Source organism: Bactrocera latifrons, unplaced genomic scaffold (assembly GCF_001853355.1).
Source record: "Bactrocera latifrons isolate USDA-ARS-PBARC rearing strain unplaced genomic scaffold, ASM185335v1 scaffold_160, whole genome shotgun sequence".
Lineage (NCBI taxonomy): Eukaryota > Metazoa > Arthropoda > Insecta > Diptera > Tephritidae > Bactrocera > Bactrocera latifrons.
In genome coordinates, this window is record NW_017535075.1 from 42510 (window position 1) to 61592 (window position 19083).

General features: G+C 36.6%; 1 protein-coding gene across 3 annotated transcripts; it reads left to right on the forward strand.

Moving 5' to 3' along the window:
• Window positions 1–4293: 4293 nt before the first annotated feature.
• LOC108966463 (otoferlin) lies at window positions 4294–16746 on the forward strand. 3 transcript variants are annotated; one of them, XM_018929381.1, is made up of 20 exons: window positions 4294–4633; window positions 4689–5041; window positions 5098–5221; window positions 5290–5467; window positions 5546–5806; window positions 5919–6106; window positions 6172–6375; window positions 6441–6746; window positions 6820–7577; window positions 7641–7806; window positions 7893–8282; window positions 8339–8832; window positions 10963–11100; window positions 11182–11333; window positions 11652–11788; window positions 13242–13423; window positions 13636–13756; window positions 15949–16311; window positions 16378–16478; window positions 16539–16746. In XM_018929381.1, the coding sequence occupies exons 1-20, from the start codon at window positions 4448–4450 to the stop codon at window positions 16708–16710; spliced, it is 4974 nt and encodes a 1657-aa protein (XP_018784926.1). In that variant the 5' UTR covers window positions 4294–4447; the 3' UTR covers window positions 16711–16746. The 3 variants fall into 3 exon arrangements, with proteins under 3 accessions (XP_018784926.1, XP_018784925.1, XP_018784927.1); XM_018929380.1 differs by having other exon boundaries at window positions 5098–5200; window positions 5269–5467; XM_018929382.1 differs by lacking the exons at window positions 4294–4633; window positions 4689–5041; window positions 5098–5221; ... (1 more) ...; window positions 5546–5806; window positions 5919–6106 and having other exon boundaries at window positions 6266–6379.
• Window positions 16747–19083: the final 2337 nt, after the last annotated feature.

A 19083-nucleotide genomic window follows, 5' to 3' on the forward strand; every position in this document is an offset into this window, starting at 1 on the left:
AATTTTTTGCTATTTTTCTTTTTAAACAAATTGTTTTACAATTTTAATTACAACAAAATTTTATTTTTAAATTTTTTTTAAATAGTAAGCAAGCTAAAAAATAATTGCTTTTCACAAAAACTGAAATGTAATAAATTTTTCTGCACGTTTTCGTGCCTCAACTCTTTCTAAAAGTACAAATTTGTAGGCAACGACTTCGCTGCACTTGCACCGCTAACACGTTTTCGATAAGTTTTAGTGCAAAATATTTCACACTTACATTATTTACGGCGACGTGATCTGCAAATAACACCAAATTGCTATTAGGGCCTGCCTGTCACCTACTTTCACTGCCAACAACAAAACAATAAAATAATCACGCTGTTTCTTGAGCTACGCGCAAAATTCGGTTTTAGCGTTGAAGAATATTTTTTTTTTGTTTACTTTGATTTATTTTATACAATAATTGCTAACGCTGGTAGAACTCTTTTGCACATTTAAGTAGTCTACGGGCTTTCATTGCTTTTGATATTACTTGTTATTGTTGTTGTTTTTTGGAGTTGTTGTAGTTTTTAGTTTATTTTTGGAGTTTTTAGTTTATTTTTGTTGTTGTAATATTTTTTGGTTTTTTTGTTCTTGTTAGAACTCAGTAATATGCACAGAACACTTTTAAAATTTTTTCTTGCGTTATTTTGTTATTGACTCTTTGCGCGCACTTCAATGAATTTCAGCTGTTTTTACTTTTTCTATTTTTTTATTTTTATTTTTTGGTTTTTTTTTTTTCTTTCGAGCAAACCCCGGAAAATACTTAAAACGATTTTTGCGCTTACTAATATTCTATTGAAAATTGTATAGGCGCACAACGCAGTTATTTTCGTGTAAAAGTGTACGACAAACACGCGTCAATCAAACGAATCGCTCGCTAAGAACAGGTGGCAATTGCTGTTACTGCCTACCGAATACAAAAACACAGAGCACAAAAGCAAATGTCAACAGCGAGCGCGTGAGGCTGTGAAGCACTTGGAATGGATGCTGTTTTCGGTTATTATAATTTTTCGTATTTTTTTTAATTTTTTTGTTTTTGCTGTTCACAACAACACCAACAAAGTTAGTGTTTTTTGTTTTTGGCTAATAGGAAATGCGAGGGAAAAAGGTCGCAAGCGAAACGCAAATTATCTACACTTTTATGCTCCAGCACGGGTGGCAATTTCACGCAGAACAGGCCAAGTCACAGCAGCCACTGGTAGCGATGTCGAGCGGACGACAACTTTTGCAAGCGCACGAGCAAGTGCTACGCATATATGTATGCGTGTGTGTGGTTTGTGTAAACAAACGAGCACCAAGCAGCAGCAGCGAACCTTTGCGTCCGAAAGTATTTGTACAAAAACAAAAAATGCTATAGCGAGTGTTTAGCTTTTAGGCTGACGAATTTTCCGCGCAACGACTTCTGCCTCCAACGAGCGACGACAACAAATTGAATACTTGGCGTTCATATGATAGTTTTGGAGTCATCTCCAGCTTATAGCGCGCTCCAAAGCAGCAAAACGACCACACGACAACACACTCTACTCAAAATCACACACACACGCCGCTCTCATGCAAACGCAGAAACGCAGCTCGACTATATTTTTGTGCATATCTCTGGAGCTGAGCTCTGCTGGTGCCTTGTTCGTGATTTGTCAATGTTTCAATTCCGCATTGTTGTTGGAATTATTATTAACCTCACACATTTCATACAGCTTCAGAAATGTTTGTGAGCACTTTGTTGTTGTTGTTTTTGTTGACATACTCATATTATTGTTTGTGATTATAAGTCTCCGCAATAGTTAGTCTCTCACACTTTTTGTTTGTATGTAAACCGTATGTTTTATTATTACTGTAAAATGTGTTGTTTTTGTTGTTGTAATATTAGTTTGTTTTGTTGTAGTAATATTTGTTGTTTTGTTGTTGTAATATTTATTGTAACATTTCTGCCGCAAATTGAGTTTGCTCACCTCTTTCATGGCTGCAAGTGCGTTGCAAAGCTTTCAGTTAGCGCTCCGAAGCCCGTTTCAAAGTGTTTCGTTTCGCATTCGTTCCGCCCAATTAACTGCTACCGCACTGAAATTAACTATCCTATTTTCTCGCTTTAAACTTTTCGCTTTGCTGTTCAGTCGTTAGTTGCACTTTGGCGGTTACTGCGTCGAGGAGAGCTTTTAAAAGCTTTTAGTCGCATTTCCAGCGGAAAATAGTGTTTGGTAAGCTTTCGTTTTGACTAGGCTAAGTGAGGTGGTTTGTGCACCGATTAAATGCAGATATGTTATATGCCCATGTAGTGTTAGACGTGTGATATTGTGGGGACTTAAGTGAGGTAGTGGAGTACAAGTCCTTCGAATTCAGATTCAACATGACTTAAAATGAAATACAATTAAATATGATCTTTTATATGAAAATACTTTATTTAGATATGAGGTTCCTTAAAATTTACGAAGAAATCCACATATAAATAGAACGTTCTGAAATATCACATTGATCAGATTAAAATTCCTCCGAATTTTTCACTCGTGACACTAGTGCTGAATTTTGCTTAAACAAATCAAATTTGACCCGGGCTGATATAACATTGACCTCCAGGAGGATCAAATTTAATGAAAATCATCATGTTGACATCAAAGAGATGACAGAGGGTCTCAATATCTAGTACGGATCGACTCAACGCATTTTGGTTAATTTTTTGGGTATGAAGAGTTTCAATACGAGACTCGTACCAAAAGATCAGCACCCTGAAGAGATTCAAGAGGTGCCATTTCATCTAGCAAAAGCAACGGTTTATTGTGGTTTGTGGGTCGGTGGAGTCATCAATCCATATTTCTTCAAAATAAGAACGACTGTTATCGCACTATACTAACCGGCTATTTAATGCCGGAAATAAAAGCTCGTTATTTCGGCGACATTTGGTTCCAACAAGACGGCACCACTTCCCACACATCGCATCAATCAATGGAATTATTTAGAGAACACTTCGGTGAGCAGATAAATTTACGTTTTGGGCCGGTCGATTGGCTACCAATATTCCTATGGGGATATGTAAAGTATAAGTGCGACGATAGCGCTTCAATTTAGGCCTTGGAGCAAAACATCACGCGTGTCATTAACCAGCTACCAGTCGAAATGCGCGAATGAGTCATAGAAACTTGGACTCAAAGAATGTACCATCAGAGACACCGCGGCTAATATTTGAAAGAAATAGTCATGAAAAAATAAATGCCAAAAAGTGTTCTTTCGAATTGTAATAAATACTTGACATAAAATTTGAATCTTCTGTGCTCTTTTCTTTAAAAATATACCAATATTTTTTTTTATATATGTAGAAAAAATTTTTAAGATCACAAAAGAATTTATAGGATTTCAAACAGGTTTCGGAAATGTTCGATCAGAAGAAATTTTATTTGAAACTAATTCGTTAATTGTATTTAGAAGTTGAAATTGGTTGAATTTATAAGAAAATGGGTTGTTCAAACCTATCTTAAACTTGGCACAATTTCTACTAAAAGTTGATCCATCACTCGATTATGTTTTTATGATTTTCTGCGACATAAAATAGGATTACTATATGGTAACTTTGGATTGTTCCATTGAATTCACTTTTATGAAGGAATATCATGTTGGTAAAAGAATTTTAGTTAAGAAAAGATTAGGGTCGGAGGTCTTTTTGAAAAAGAAAACATCCAAAAATCTTTTATATCCGATAAACCACTTTTTACTTTACATGTTTCAAGCAATTAAAACTTCGGATGTCTCTATCATTCTTTTCTCACATCATAACAGAGACTTCGAGACTGGTGGCACCAGTTCTATATAGTGGCTAAAATACTTACCAGATAATTGTTCAATAAAATAATAATTTATTTATAATTGGTCTAGATCATAATTAGTGTGGATTGAATCTCATATGTATGAGGATGAAGGGATACTTGGGACATTAGTTGATAGTAATCACCATATGCGCTTTACTTTTATTCTTAAAATCCTCATTCTCAGCACTATCTCGCTCCTCAAGATGTTTTTTGCTTCCTAAGAAACCTGAGCGCCCTCAGTAAAACTTGCAAAAGATTTAATATATAGTATTTTAAAAGCTTAGAGATATATAAAAACATATATATAATATATAAATATAGTATATGTCAAACATAATTTTTTTTTCCGATAAGATCTTTAAATATAAGTATCCACAATCTATTACAGTTATTATTTTAAAAAATTTAAATTTTTCTCCCAAAATAAAGAAACATTATACATCACTTGAAGTATTTTGAAAAAGGAAACTGAAAAAAAAAGCTATCAATCAAAAAAAATTTTAGTCTTGCTTCAAATGAACGCTTGAAAACTGCTCAATAATTAAAATTTATTTTATCACTTATTTACTGCAAAACGAAAATTTTCAAAAATATCCGCGAAAACGATCGGAGTAAGCGAAATCGGCACACAAATGCTACCGATGGCGCAAAACGATTGTTTTCTCAGCATGAGTCAAGATTATCTCATCTGTACGACCATACACAAAGCGCGACAGTTAGGAGTTTTCACGGGCGAGACCTTCGTACGCATTACGCTCGACAAAGCGCATAGGACGACCAAGCCTTACGCGCGCTCCGAAAACCCCTACTACAATGAGGTAATGCAAACACAATTTCAGCGAAAAAAAAAATATTATAAATTCACCTTCTCAGTATTTCGTCTTCGAAATCCGCTGCACGCTTACGGAGCTTTTGCGTTTAACAGTGCTATACGAAGTACGTAAGCGGAATGCCTGCAAGAAAACCATGTCACATGGTGAATTACTAATCGATCTGCAAAGCGTTTGGAATCAACCGAATCGTTGTTTCTTCAAAAAGTGGGGACGCCTTGAGGCCTCCATTGCCGACATTTCCAATAACACACCGGGTGCATGTAAGGGTTATCTGCAAATCGATTTGGCGATCGTGACACAAAACTCCGATCCCAATACTGTACTGAGACCACACGAAGATATGCTCGAGTTGAATCGGTGGCAAATTAATCAAGACTATGATAATATCGAGCGGTACGCGTGTGAGCGTAGAATATTGCTGCAATCTTTTCTAATTCTTTCTTCCTTAGCAATATGCTACAAAACGCAGATAATTCCATGCAGTGCAATATCCGTTATAATGTCACACTCTATAAGGCAGTGCTGACCAAGAAGAGTGACTATCTCATACAAGTATCCTTTGCTGCCAACCATGTACTTGTGACACCGTCCCATTCACCAATGACCTTTCATTTCTAAAGTTTAGATTCCATCCTTTCAAGGGCAAGACAAATGTTTGCAAGGCCACTGCTCAACCGGAGTGGAACTATTCGGTGTGCTTCTCATGGACCTATCCATCGCTATCACAAACCTTTGTCGTGCAAATTCTCTCACACGAGCACCTACAATGGAAGGCAATCGCTGACTATGAGATACATTTCGATGAGATCGCTTTTAAAGGTTTCTTCACGAGAGCGGCATCAGTCTTATATTTTGCAATTGTGATTTATTCGTTAACACATATAAACCTTTTTGCAGATAAGCCAGCCTTAGGTCCCACCTATGTACATTTTTATGATATATCAAATCCATTGCAATATCTGGGACGGCTTTTGGTGGAAGTCGATTCGGAGTGTCTACCAGCCGGTCCGGCCCGTGATCTCTTGACAAAACCTGTTGCGCCGTTAGACGAGAAACGTTGGTGGCAAGAAGAGACATTTCTGGTAGAATTTATACCATTACAGGGTGACTTCCTGCACGGTAATTTCAGCAACTGTAAAATTACTATGAAATTGGCAGGTAATTCAGAAAACATTTTCTTATAACGTATTTTGTGAGCTTTTATCAATCCAAGCAAAATTGTTAGAGAATACTTCTATTTTTCTGTTTTAATAATAAATCTTACTTCCAGAGAATACCTCCAATTATGTGGAGTGCTTTCTAAAAAGCTATCCAGGTAAACATAACACTACTGGCACCAGTTTAAAATATTTTCGGCAGGAAGCACCATATAAAGCAGTCTATCTTAAAATCACAATGCCCGACAATCGCTACAAGTTCGATAGCGATTATTATATGCAAGAAATTTTGGACTTAATAGTAAGAGCACTAAATAAAGCTATTTACTGAGCTATTTTAATTTCCCTTTTTTTTACGTCGCACAGGAATCAGAGCTCGCCACTTTCAAACTCTTCCAAATCAAATACACCAATCAGTTTGTGCTGCAGGCCAAGTGCTTCAAGGCCATCATAATGAACTTGCAGAGTAAGCTGAAAGAAGCTGCCGAAGATAAGCGACTTGAATACACAGGCTTTAAAGAGACTACCATGTGGGATGCCAATCGATTGGTCTATGTTAATTCTTTTTTTGTTAGTATGCAGCTCACACCAAACTTTTTTCGATACGAAATTAATTCCCCTACGTTTTTATGTAGGAAAAGTTCCCTGAAAAGTTACGCGCTATGCGTCACAAGCTCAAGACAGCACCCACTCCTCTCATCGAGCCTACCATTGCTGAAGTCGTCGATCAAATGATTTTACATTCCAACGAGCTCAAGAGTCTTTTGGCCACCACACGTCTACAGGATGAATGGCCGACACTTTTGATTATGCTCAGTGTATCGGGAAGGAATGATATTGCGGTATGTCGTTTGAATGCTAAGTACTTTTTGAATGCGCCACGAGATAAGTCAGCGAGTCCGAATAGTTTGTGCTGGCGCACCAGGAACTTTATTTTTAAGGTGAGTTGGGTTCGGAAATAATAAAGACCAGACAGGAATTCCAACTTAATAAAATTCTCATCTCTCATTTCAGGACATACAATGTCAGCATAGCTGCATCAACTGTGGCTGTAATGTTGGCGTTATACAAGGCTCTCTGGGTATTGTAGTGGATAGTGAACGTACCGAATACCTGGCCTCCATTACGAATGATTGGAAACAAACAGAATTGTACTATTGGTCGCCAATAGTGCACTATACGGTTTACAAATGTCGCATTTTCATACATCAAGCCAAGATACGTCCGGGCAGCGACTCAAGTGGTCTCTGTGACGGCTATCTGCGCGTCATATTCGGTTCACAGTGGGCGCAAACATCTGTTGAAGAGTCCACACTCTCGCCCATATGGAATTGTGTGATCTGCTTCGATGTTGTCGTATTTCCCGGCAGTCTACAGTGGTATCTGAAGAATCCACCACTTGTCGCAGTCGAGTTGTACGATCGTGATCGCTTAACTGCGAACGATTATGTGGGTTGTGGCACTGTGCCGGTGTCGGTGATTAGTATGAAAGCGGCCGATGATAGTGCGCGTGAAGAACCTGAGGGTAGACTCAAGCCAAATAAAATGGTGAAGACACGTACTGCCATGCAGAAATATCACAAATTAAAAGTTATTTCGCCGCCACCACTTGCTTGGGTGCCAATTGCTCAGCACGGTAGCGTGAGAGCCGAGGTGCTGATGTCTGCGGAGCTTGTTGAAACGACCGAAGAAATCGGTAAAATGGAAATGCCAGATCCAACTATAACAATGAATATACCGACGAGTATAAAACCTATTATGAAAAACTTTGTGTGAGTAAATTTTTTCGGGGTTGCTACTCTAAAAGTACGTTACTTCATGTTTTTTTTTTATAGCTTGGAGGTGGTATTCATTGGGTTTAGAAACTATACCAAAACGACTTTTGGTGGCCGACATCGTATCAAGGTCATGATGGGTGATCTTCTGTTGACAAGTGGCTTGTCTTCGACGCGCTTGAAGAACAGCATAAACTTCTTGGTCATATTCGCATCTGGAGTTGTCGTGAGTATATCAGATGATGGCGGATTTGCAATTTTAAGGAGAATGCTTTGCGATCATTATACATATATGTACCTACATCTGTTTAGAGTCTTCCTGAGCAACTCGAATACTGGCCCGCCATCATAGCCACCGATGTGTCCGTTTCGTCTAAAGGCGCAGAAACCACATTGGGCGCAGTTTTGATACCTGACTCAAAACGTTTTTTACAAGTAGACAAAACCGTGAAATGTATACCGGCAACTGCGGGTGAAGAGGGCACCACCATGTTGCAGATTGGTGAGTTGGAAGACAGCGAAACTCAGCCATTACTGCATAGAGATAAACCGACTTTATTCCAACGAACTTTGGGCGTTTTCAAAAAATCTCAAGGTCCCCCAAAGCTGCCGCCCATCGATAACACGGACTTTACGCAAATAATCGATGAGGCGCAGTACAGTTGGTGGACAAAATATTACAATTCCATATATACATATCAAGTAAGCGCTTTGAAAATTTTGTACACGAAGTCTTTTAGTATCAACTTCATTCTTAGGAAACTGGCGATCTCTCGCATTTGTATAAACATAGCCTTGTAATCTACCCGAACGAATTGGAGCGCCAAGCCGAGCTCGGTTATTTGCATGACTGGGCCGAGCCGGTAAAGCTGGTGCATGGCGTAAAGTACAAAAAGAACTCCATGCCGAAAGAGGAAACATACGCTACGCTGAAATTAAATATTAAGCTTGTGCCTTGCAAATGTGGTGCAAACGATGGTGGCGACGGCATTATGTTGCGGCCACTCGCAGCGGCACTAAATCCACGCTATCAAGCTGAGCTTCATACACTGACCGATCTAACAAAGATCATTGTACGCGTTTATGTAATACAGGGTGTACAATTGCGGCCACATGATAAAAATTCCAAATCGGATGCTTATGTGAGATTGCACTTAGGCGGCAAAACGGTGGCCAATCGTGCACATTACGTACCCAATGAAAGTAATCCGGTATTCGGAAAGTGTTTTCAACTGGACGCTGTGTTACCGAGGTAAGTTCTTAAAAAAAACTTTACCCAAATCCAAAAAAAAAAAAAATTGTTTTCATAAATAATTTAGCCTTTCTAAGTGTAATTTTAAGACGAGCTAAATCGGAGTTTTAGTAGTTGACGAACCCATCCAATCTAATTATACATACTCTAAAGGTCAATAAGATTGTTCTCTTTGACAGCAAGTAACAACCACAATATTGGAATATTTTAGAGTTTTGACGAACTTAGTAGCCACCCAAAAACAGGAAAATGAATTTAAGTATGCCTTTGAAGTTACACAAATTATGTAACAAGGGTTTATCACATGATCACTGAAAATATATCCTATTCGACGACACATTAAAAGACCCTACCACAGTCTGAAGACTTTCCGAAGTGTTATCCAAAGACAGCTTTCATCATATAAGCTGAACTTTAAAATATAATCTGGTTAATCTGGTAGACTGATGAACTACGTATAGACCAATTTTTACCAGATGTAGTTCAGTTGCTAGAGGAGTAGTCATTCTTTAAGATACCTCCGCTTGACATTTTAACATACTCTTGTGTCTCACTATCGATACCTTCTCCTGTGTATCATACCGTGGGGTCTCTAGGTTCATACAGCGTAGTCTTGCCAATGTGGAACAAGTGCATAATAGATGCTCCATTGTTTCCTTGGTGCCTTGCTCTAGACATTTTCTGCAGTCTTCTTGATCAGTCAAAGACCAGTTAATATTCCGATCATGTCCCTACAGTCTCTGCTATCGAGTGTCAATATAAATTTTATGCACTTCCGATCTACCGCTTTACAAATGACTTTTGATTTTCTTAACCATGCATCTGTCCAGATCGTAGTGTAGAAAATGCATGAGTTTCTCAATGTTTAACCAACACTAAGTTTTGGGGTGTTGGCCGTACACCATTCTTTGCAAAGTCGTCTACTATTTCATTTGCCCTCAATGCCTTTATGGCATCGGCTTCTAGCCAACATGAGATACGAGGTTACTGCCTTAACTGCTGCTTAGCTGTATACTTAGATGTTGACGCTAGACGACCAGCTCCGCGACTTTCGCAGTAGCAAAGCCCACAACTTGAAATAGATTGGTAATTTATGCCTATTTTAATGACTTTTTTGGAAGGTGGTTTTTTATAGGAAAAATAAAAATGAATTATATTGAATATTTAGAGTGTTTTTATTTACATATTGAAAATAGAAGAAAAGGTTTTTGACAAAATGTAATACTTTATTACTATAATTATTGTCACTCGAAGCTGAAACCTCAAAAAAAAAAAAAAAAAAAAAAAAAAAAAAAAAAAAAAAAAAAAAAAAAAAAAAAAAAAAAAAAAAAAAAAAAAAAAAACACGTAGGTGGCCCTTAATCTATAGACTATCATCTATAGACTGTTATTCAGGTCGGAACTACGAAGTTAAATTTCAATGGTAAATAATAAAATGGCGGACTTTGAAAAAAAAAAGTTCTTTTATTTTTGCAAAGAAAGGGTTGTAAAATAAAAAGTTAGGGGTGAAAAGAATGCTCGTTAGTTCCGGCGAGAACTATAAGTGTGTAGAACAACCCGTAAAAATTTAAAAGCAATCGGTTCAGTAAAAAAAAAACGTTAGAACCCGGGCCGTCCGAAAAACCAATGTTTTGAGAAAAACCCGTTTAAAGTTCAGCAACTCCGAGAGAGAGGACTCCGACGAGCTCTAGTAAACTCGTTATAACTCCCGAAATATTTCGAATTTCTGTCTGCCTGAAATTTTCACGGTATATTTTTAAGGCATTGTACTTCAAATTAAGCAAAGAAAAATTGTTCCATTCTTGGAACCCAAGTTACCAAACTACTACCTTAAAAGGCTGCCGTATGCCTAACTCTGGACTTCATTGTAATTTTAATAGACTTTTTGAGAATCATGATTCTTCTTTAAATATTTTTTATTGTCAATTATGTATATTTTATTTTCTGGTATTGAAAGTCGAAGAACATGTTACATTGCTATTGGTTGCGGTAAGATACTTTGTGACCTAACCTCATCTGATTTTCATGTTGTTCGAAGAACAAATTTGTTTGGTACCAATACCTATATTTTATAAATCTCATTAAGCTTTTTAATTTATCTGCACTTCTCAAATAATCACCATTTTTTTAGAGACAATATGCTGGAAGTCTCTGTCTTCGACCGCAATTTATTTACCGACGACTATATTGGTTCCACTTACATAGATTTGGAAGACCGCTGGCGTACCAAACATCATGCAGCTGTGGGCATATCAAAGGAATATTCAAAGTAGGTATTAATCCACTCAATATTTACTGTTTTAACAATTTTAATTATTAGAAATGAAAAATAAATACAATGCTCTTACAGAAGCGGCTACAACAAATGGCGTAATATTGCCACACCTTTCGAAATACTCTCGCAGCTTTGTTCCCAGCGAGATTTACCGCCACCGAAATTCCTTGAACAACGCATTGAGGTGGATGGTGTGAAGTTTAAGGACGAAACGAGACTTGCGTTGGGTTTGTTACTTTCGGCCTATGAATTTTTTATAGACTTATTCATAAGAGTTCCTTAAATTAATTGTAGTTACTTGAGATCAAGGTTAATACTTGTACACAATGTTTCAGTTACTTTTTCCGTATTTATAAACTAATAGTAACATCTTAGGTAAACTTCGTTAGCTCATTTGCCATTTTTTCTTTTGATTTCGTTGTTCCACCAACGTGAAATTAGCGCAACAATTTCTACTTCCATCAAATATCTATTATTATAGAATTACTACACATATGCTAATTGTTTTGGATGTAATCTAATTGGACTTCATTTGCATCCCTTAGCCGAGGAGTTACAGGAACGTCTAAGCTTAACAGCTCTACATCATTTGGATCAGCTACCATCCTTCGGCTACAAATTGGTGCCAGAGCATGTAGAAACACGAACATTGTATCGACGCGATTGTCCCGGTATAGAGCAGGTAAGAAACTTTGAAACTTAATTTTTCCTAGTTCTAGAGGGATCGATTGGTTAATACCAAACAAAGTTTTTTTATAACAAATAAATTCGTAGGGATTTGATTGCGGGAGACTGCAATCGAAAGAGGAAGGTTAAAAGACAATTAACCTATATTTCGATGAGACAAAGGATAATTAATTTTAAGGGATTTCTTATTAATGTTTGATAGCTGGAAGTAATATGTATATATGGTAGTCGAAAAAGTTTTATTCGTATTTTGTCAATAGATGTCGTTGCAGTCGTATATCTCCAGTGGTACCAATCACATTGTGTCATACCATATAGTGTTAGAAAAGTGAGATTATAAGCTTCATTTAGTCAAATCATCATTTCGATTAAGTTGGAAAAAGTTCCAGCTGTTCAAAAATGAGTGAATATAATGAAGATATTCGCAATATTTTGAAATTTTTGTATAAAAAAGTTAAGAATGCCACGAAAGCCCCCAGTGAAATTTGTGAAGTTTACGGAGACGATGCTATATCAGTTCGTGTGGCACAACAATAGTTCGCTCGCTACCGTTCTGGAAATTTTGATGTGAAAAATGCACCTCGCTTTGGTCGAAATATTGTTGGAAAAGTCGAGGAAATTATGGAAAATATTGCAGCCATGTCATTGCTAAGGAACTTAACCATAACCTCGATGTTTGGGTACCACCTGAATTGTCTGGGACAATAATGTACGAAAAGGATCATGGTCCAAGCGTGGTGAAGCTCAACAAATGGTCGCTAAGGTAGGATTGACATCTCGCAAGGATATGCTGAGTGTTTGGTGGGATCGGAAAGGATTCATCCACTATGAGCAGCTTCAGCCTGGACGAGTAATTGATTCTACATTTTACTGACAACAACTAATGAGATGAAGCAAGCAATCGAAACAGCCAGAACTGCTTAACAGAAAGGGCTTCGTCTGCCATCAGAAAAACGCTAGACCACGCACATCTTTGATGACTCTGCAAAAACTGGAAGAAAGGGAAGTTTTGATGTATCCACCATATAGTCCAGACCTTGCACCATCGGACTAGCATTTTTGACTAGCATATTTAGAATAATGTCTCTAGAGGAAAAATTGCAATCAGTAGTCGACAAAAATGGTACATATTTCGCTCATTAAGTTTATTATAAATATAAAAAAATAGCATAAGATTGATTAGAAATACGAAAATACTTTTTCGACTACCCAATATTATATATAAATAACAAATTCCTTTGACCAGAGCTAACGACTATTCCAAAAATATATGAATGAGGTTCCTTGAGACGTTATGTTATCAAATTGTATGTCTTTTCGTAATGGTTGGAGTCGATCACTGTCACTAAGACTGACCACAGTTCGATCCCTGTACCGGCTAATATCAAAACTTGCTTAAAATTCAATTCTTTACCAAATAACAAAATTTTTTGTTTATATATTTTCAGGGCAAAATTCAACTATGGGTTGAGCTCTACGAGGGCAACTTAAATATACCGCCACCCATTGATATCACACCGCATCCACCGCAAGCTTACGAATTACGTGTTGTCGTCTACGGTTGCGCTGACATAACGTTGGACGAGCGCAATATATTCGGCAAAAAGATGAGCGATATCGGCGTGAAAGGGTGAGTAAACAGAAGGGTATACTATAATTTGTTAGTTATAGGAAATTATTGAAAATCTCAAATTTAATCAGCATTTCAATAAATTATTTAAAAAATAATATCGCGTATTTCCTTTCAATACTTCATTATTCACTAATTAACAGCATTTACAATACTTTTTATGAATAATACTTAAAAAACCAAGCTTAATTAATATTAATATTGAACTGCAGCTGGTGCGCGGATAAGGAGCAATCGCAGGCCACCGATATCCATTACCGTTCGTTGAACGGAGAGGCCACTTTTAATTGGCGCATGCTCTTCCCCATCAAGTACTCCGCCAATGAGGATATGGTGAGTAATGATTACCTTCATTAATATCGCTCTTTAGTTATTGTTTTTTTTTTTTGTTTTTCTAATTGTTTGCAGCTCATTTAGTTAATGAGCGCTAAGTAAAAATATGCGTATACGAGCTGGTGGCAGAAAGTATTGTTTTCAAATAAAAATTTCACTATTAAAGGGAAAATAATGCAAAAACAAAGATTTAATGGGAAGAGTAAAGTGTTGATGGGTTGAAGTTTGGTACGCCATAAAATACTCTCTCTTTGTTATTCGATATTTTTTTGAGATAAAAGAATTAAGCATTAATTAAGGCGCATTAAATATATAATATATATTATGTATTTTGTATGTATGCACGAGTAATTTAAAAGCATTTAAAAAAGTTTATAAACTGTTGACTGTTTCCATGAGTTCAGAAATTCTTTTAAACTATTATTTTTTTTATAAAATACTCATTTATAACCACATAAACAAATGCCACTCTTTAGCCGTGACTTGCTTGAGTAACCTCCCTTTAATACATACACAAATGCCTCCCAAGTTTCCGGCGGTCAACTTTGTCATAACAAAGTCCGAAGTTTGTTGACTTACATTTTGTGCGTTAAATTATTAAATATATGTATATTAATTTCTGCAATTTTTCGGGAAGCCTTAAATATTTATGAATTAAGCTTTGAAGTGTCGGAAACTCCTACGCAAAAAAAAAGGAAAAATAAATAATTTATGAATTCAAGAAACGACAAACTGACATTAAGGTTATGTTGAAAACAAATAAGTGATAATCTGTGTAGGTTGAAGTATGTATGTATGTATGTAGAAATGTATCTGCACTTTTCTCACATACTGGTAAAAAAGTTGCGAAAAAGGAGAAATATTTTACACCGCAAGTACAGAGCTTTTTCATAGGGACACTACAAAAAGTAAACCGATAGGTACAGCAAACGACGTCATATTTATTACAAAATGTTCCCGTGCCAGTGCGACAAAGAAGTGTACGTAGTGTCGAGAATATTGCTGCCGCTTGCTCATCCATTGAAGAAGACCCAAATCAGTCCCTCACATCTCCTCAAGCTTTGAGCATCTCTGTGACGTAGTTGTGGCGAATTTTTCGAAAAGATCTTCGCCTATATCCTTACAAGATTCAATTATCGCAAGAACAGATGCCGCTTGACCACCAGCATCGTAGTATGCTCGTGTATTGGGCTGAGCAACAATTTGAAAATTATCCGGATATTCATCGAAAAATTATCTTCAGCGATAAGGCTCATTTCTGGCTGAATCAAACTTCGTCAATAAGCAAAATATGCGTTGTTGGTTAGGCACCATTTCATCCTTAAAAAATTACAGTTTGGTCAGGTTTATGGGCCGGCGGCGTGTTTGGGCCGTACTTCTTCCGTAATGATGAAGATCGACACGTTACTGTTAATATGAATCGCTACCGCTCAATGATAACCGAATATTTTTTGCCCGACTTGGATGATATGAACTTGGACAATATGTAGATGCTGCAGTACGGGTCGACAAACCACACAGCGTATGTCAGTATTGACTTGTTGAGTCGCCAGTCGATTGGCCTCGGTCGAGCGATTTGACGCCGCAGACTATTTTCTCTGAGGCTACGTCAAGTCTATGGTCTATGCCAACAAACCAGCGACGATTGATGAAGTTCATACGAATATAGAACGTGAAATTGCAGCAGTATCGGCCGATTTATGCTTGAAAACCGTTGAAAATTTTATTCAGCATCTGGACTTCTGCCCGTGGTGACCATGCAAAAGAAATCGAATTCCATATATAATGCCATCGAATGTACTTTCACAGGAGTAAAGAATTTCATTGATATCTCCATTTAAAAAAAAAAAAAAACTTGTTTAGCGCTCTTATTGAAAAACTCGTTATTATACAACACACAGCTATCAGACCTAGTTTTAGCCAATTGTCTTTGTGAATACCGCTTTTTCTCATTATTATTATTATTTTTTGTTTACTATGAACTCAATTGGAATTTTCAAGAATCCAAACTACAAAAGATAACCTAATAACTTGTTTAGAAACTTTTTTAACAGAATATAGCTTATGAAAAGGCTCCTTAGAGATATTTGACAGGCCCATACAATCGTGATACAATGCATTTGCATCTGTCTTCATCTTACATATACATGTTTACGACCATAACTATAGCAACGTTTTCGTTTCATCCACAGATGGTGATCAAAGTCAAAAGTGGTGTACTCAACGAATATGAAGTGAAGCATCCGCCTATTTTATACCTTCAAGTCTGGGACAATGATTTCATAACGAAAAATGAATTTCTCGGTATGCTAGAATTGAATTTGTCGAACTTTCCTGAACCGTGCACGAATCGGCGCTTTTGTACATTGACCAATGAGTTCGGCGGTATTAAACTACCCGAACCACTGACTCGTTTACATGCCTTAGCACAACGTCGCCGCTCGCCGGTTAATTTGTTCGCCAAGAAGCGTGTACGCGGTTGGTTTCCATTGCATGGTCAAATCGATCAGATATCTAAGGATAAGCGACTCAAGGAACAGATGCGCTCGCAAACCGTAAGCTGGATGTTCCAATAGTGACTTACATGTCAATTGTAATTGAATTTGTTTCTTAATTTTTAGGGTAAAATCGAAGTCGAATTGGAAATTCTTACCGAAGCGGAAGCGGCTGCGAATCCAGTTGGTGTGGGTCGCAATCCTCCAAATGCCTTAGCCAATCCTTCGTAAGTACAGTGTGAGAACAATATTTAGACTTTGTTATTATTTTTGGTAATACTTTAAAGGCGTCCGGACACCTCTTTCAATCCATTCACAAATCCCGTGAAGGCCTTCCAGAAGATACTGCTCCCCGTGATTATCAAAGGCCTAATCATACTTGGCGTAAGCGCCCTTGTTATTCTGATTCTTGTGCAGTTCTTGTCAAATTTGCCATACAAATTATTGGGTTTGCGTTGAGTTGATCACTTACTGTTTTCTTTTTTAGTCGTTGTTTATAATTATATGCTATATATTTGAATATTGGAAATTATTTTGGGATTTTCTTAATTGTGTATAAATAATTATTAATTTTGTTTTATAAGTGCCGTAAGTGTATTTTTATTTTGCAAAATTTAATGGATCCAATGTTAATCCACGGATTCGGATAAATAAGAATATAGTTGTACCAACATTTTAAAGAGTTTCTCGGCCTGTGTTCTTTGCAAGTTGCAAGAGTATAAAATGTAATGGTGTAAATGGTTACACCCGAATTGAACTCTTCCTTACTTGTTTTAGGTGAATTTTCTATAACAAATATTACAGCTTTCTTTGAGTTTTGAACTCGAGCATAGCAAGAAATCTTCTGCAACACGATGCGTCTCTTATATCGTGTGTGTTCATATCAAATGAAAACTTAGTCGTAGAAAAGTTTTGGAAAATATCTTCAAACTTTGACTCATATTCGATATCGAACTTATATACGAAAACACTATTTAAGGTTATGTCGTGGTAGTACCTCTTGTAAATTAGGAATTTCTCGCCAAGGGATGTTATTAATTCTCGTACGATCTCTATATTCATGACAACATGGTTAACAAATTATAAAAATTACCCACGTTAAGAACGTGAATAGTGTTGCCACCTCTTTAATTTTTTAGTCGGATAAATGGTAAAAATAAATGAAATATTAAAATTTCGGCAACAAACTAAATAGCTTTACGAATGCTTTCAGTTCAAAATATACCAGGGCAGAGTTGCCATCTGTTCAATATTTTTTTAAAACAATTGATAGAATAAGCGACTTTTTACCGTAAGGGAACCAAACGGAAAAGATTTTAGTCACAATACAAAATATTTTCGAGTAGGATTGCCACGTGTTTAGTGGGCAAAACATGAATTGTTAAAATAGACAAGACATTCCAATATGGGTATCATGCTTAAGAGTATCAAGCTTAAGAGTTTTTGGAATGTTTACAGAAATTTCTTCGAAATATATGCGAATGAGATTGCCATTTGTTTTTTGTGTTTTTAAGAAATAAATTGTTAAACATCCGATTCATAAAAATACGGGTATCAAAATAAATATCTTTACGAATGCTTACAATTCAAAATATGCTTCGAGTAGGGTTACCAGATATTTAATATTTATCTCAATTTAATTGGTAGTGTAAATAAAACATTACAAATTTCGTATCAAACGTACAATAAGATTTACTGTATAAAACATATAACATTAATCAGAGTTGCCACCTGAAACTTTGTACCAAATGAAATTATAGAATAAGTCAAGCATTACAGTATGGATATCATATATTATACATACGTATGGACGTAAATGATTTACTAAAAGTCATATTTGAAAATGTTACGAATTGAATGGGGTTGCCACCTGTTTAGTTTAGTTTATTTAAATTGTTCAAATAAATTCAGTATAGCCATATGAGTACCAACTAATCTCACAAAAAAAAAATTTCTAAAAAGCTGCCACCTGTTTGAAAATTGAAAAAACTAAAAACTATTTGTAATCTTACAGTATTACAATTATGTGTATATGTATATAAAATAAGTTATTTCATTTTTGTGCGGTGTAGCCAACTGTTTAAAATTTTTAATTTCAAAAATTTGTAATTTTGGTGTCTACTCTTTGGTACTACTCTGTATATACACTATGAAAGGCATATGGTAACAAGTTTTAAGCAAACAGACTTTAGAGGTACTGTCACATCCTTCAGGGTAGTAGTAGTTATACCTGAACAGGGTTATTAAGTTTGTCATGATGTTTGCGACACATAAAGGGAAACTTAACAGAGTATGTGTGCCCGTCTGTCTCCCCGTCCGTCTATCCGTTTGTATATGTATGAACAGGTCCCTCTGTTTTTGAGGTAACGATTTGAAATTTTGCACCCGTTCTTATCTCACCAAAAAGCTACTCATTTGTCGGAACGGCTGGTGTAAAGACACTATAGCCTATAGCTGATCTACAAAGTGAACGATCGGTGCAAGCTCCGAAAGAATTATTCAGATCGAGTCATTATAGAATGTAGTTGTCATACAAATTGAACAGTAAAAATAAAATGGAAAACGTGGGTAATTATCTGGCTTACGCCGATGATATTGATATCGTTGACCTTGACAACCGCGTCCTTAGTTCTACTTTCTGTAGAATGGATAAGGAAGCGAAGCAAATGGGTTTGGTAGTAAACGAGAGCAAGACGAAATATCTTCTATCATTAAACAAACAGTCGTCACACCCACGATTTTACTCCCACGTCACTGTTGACAGTCACAACTTCGAAGTCGCATATAATTTCATCTACCTTGGAACCGGTATTAACACCAACAACAAGCCTC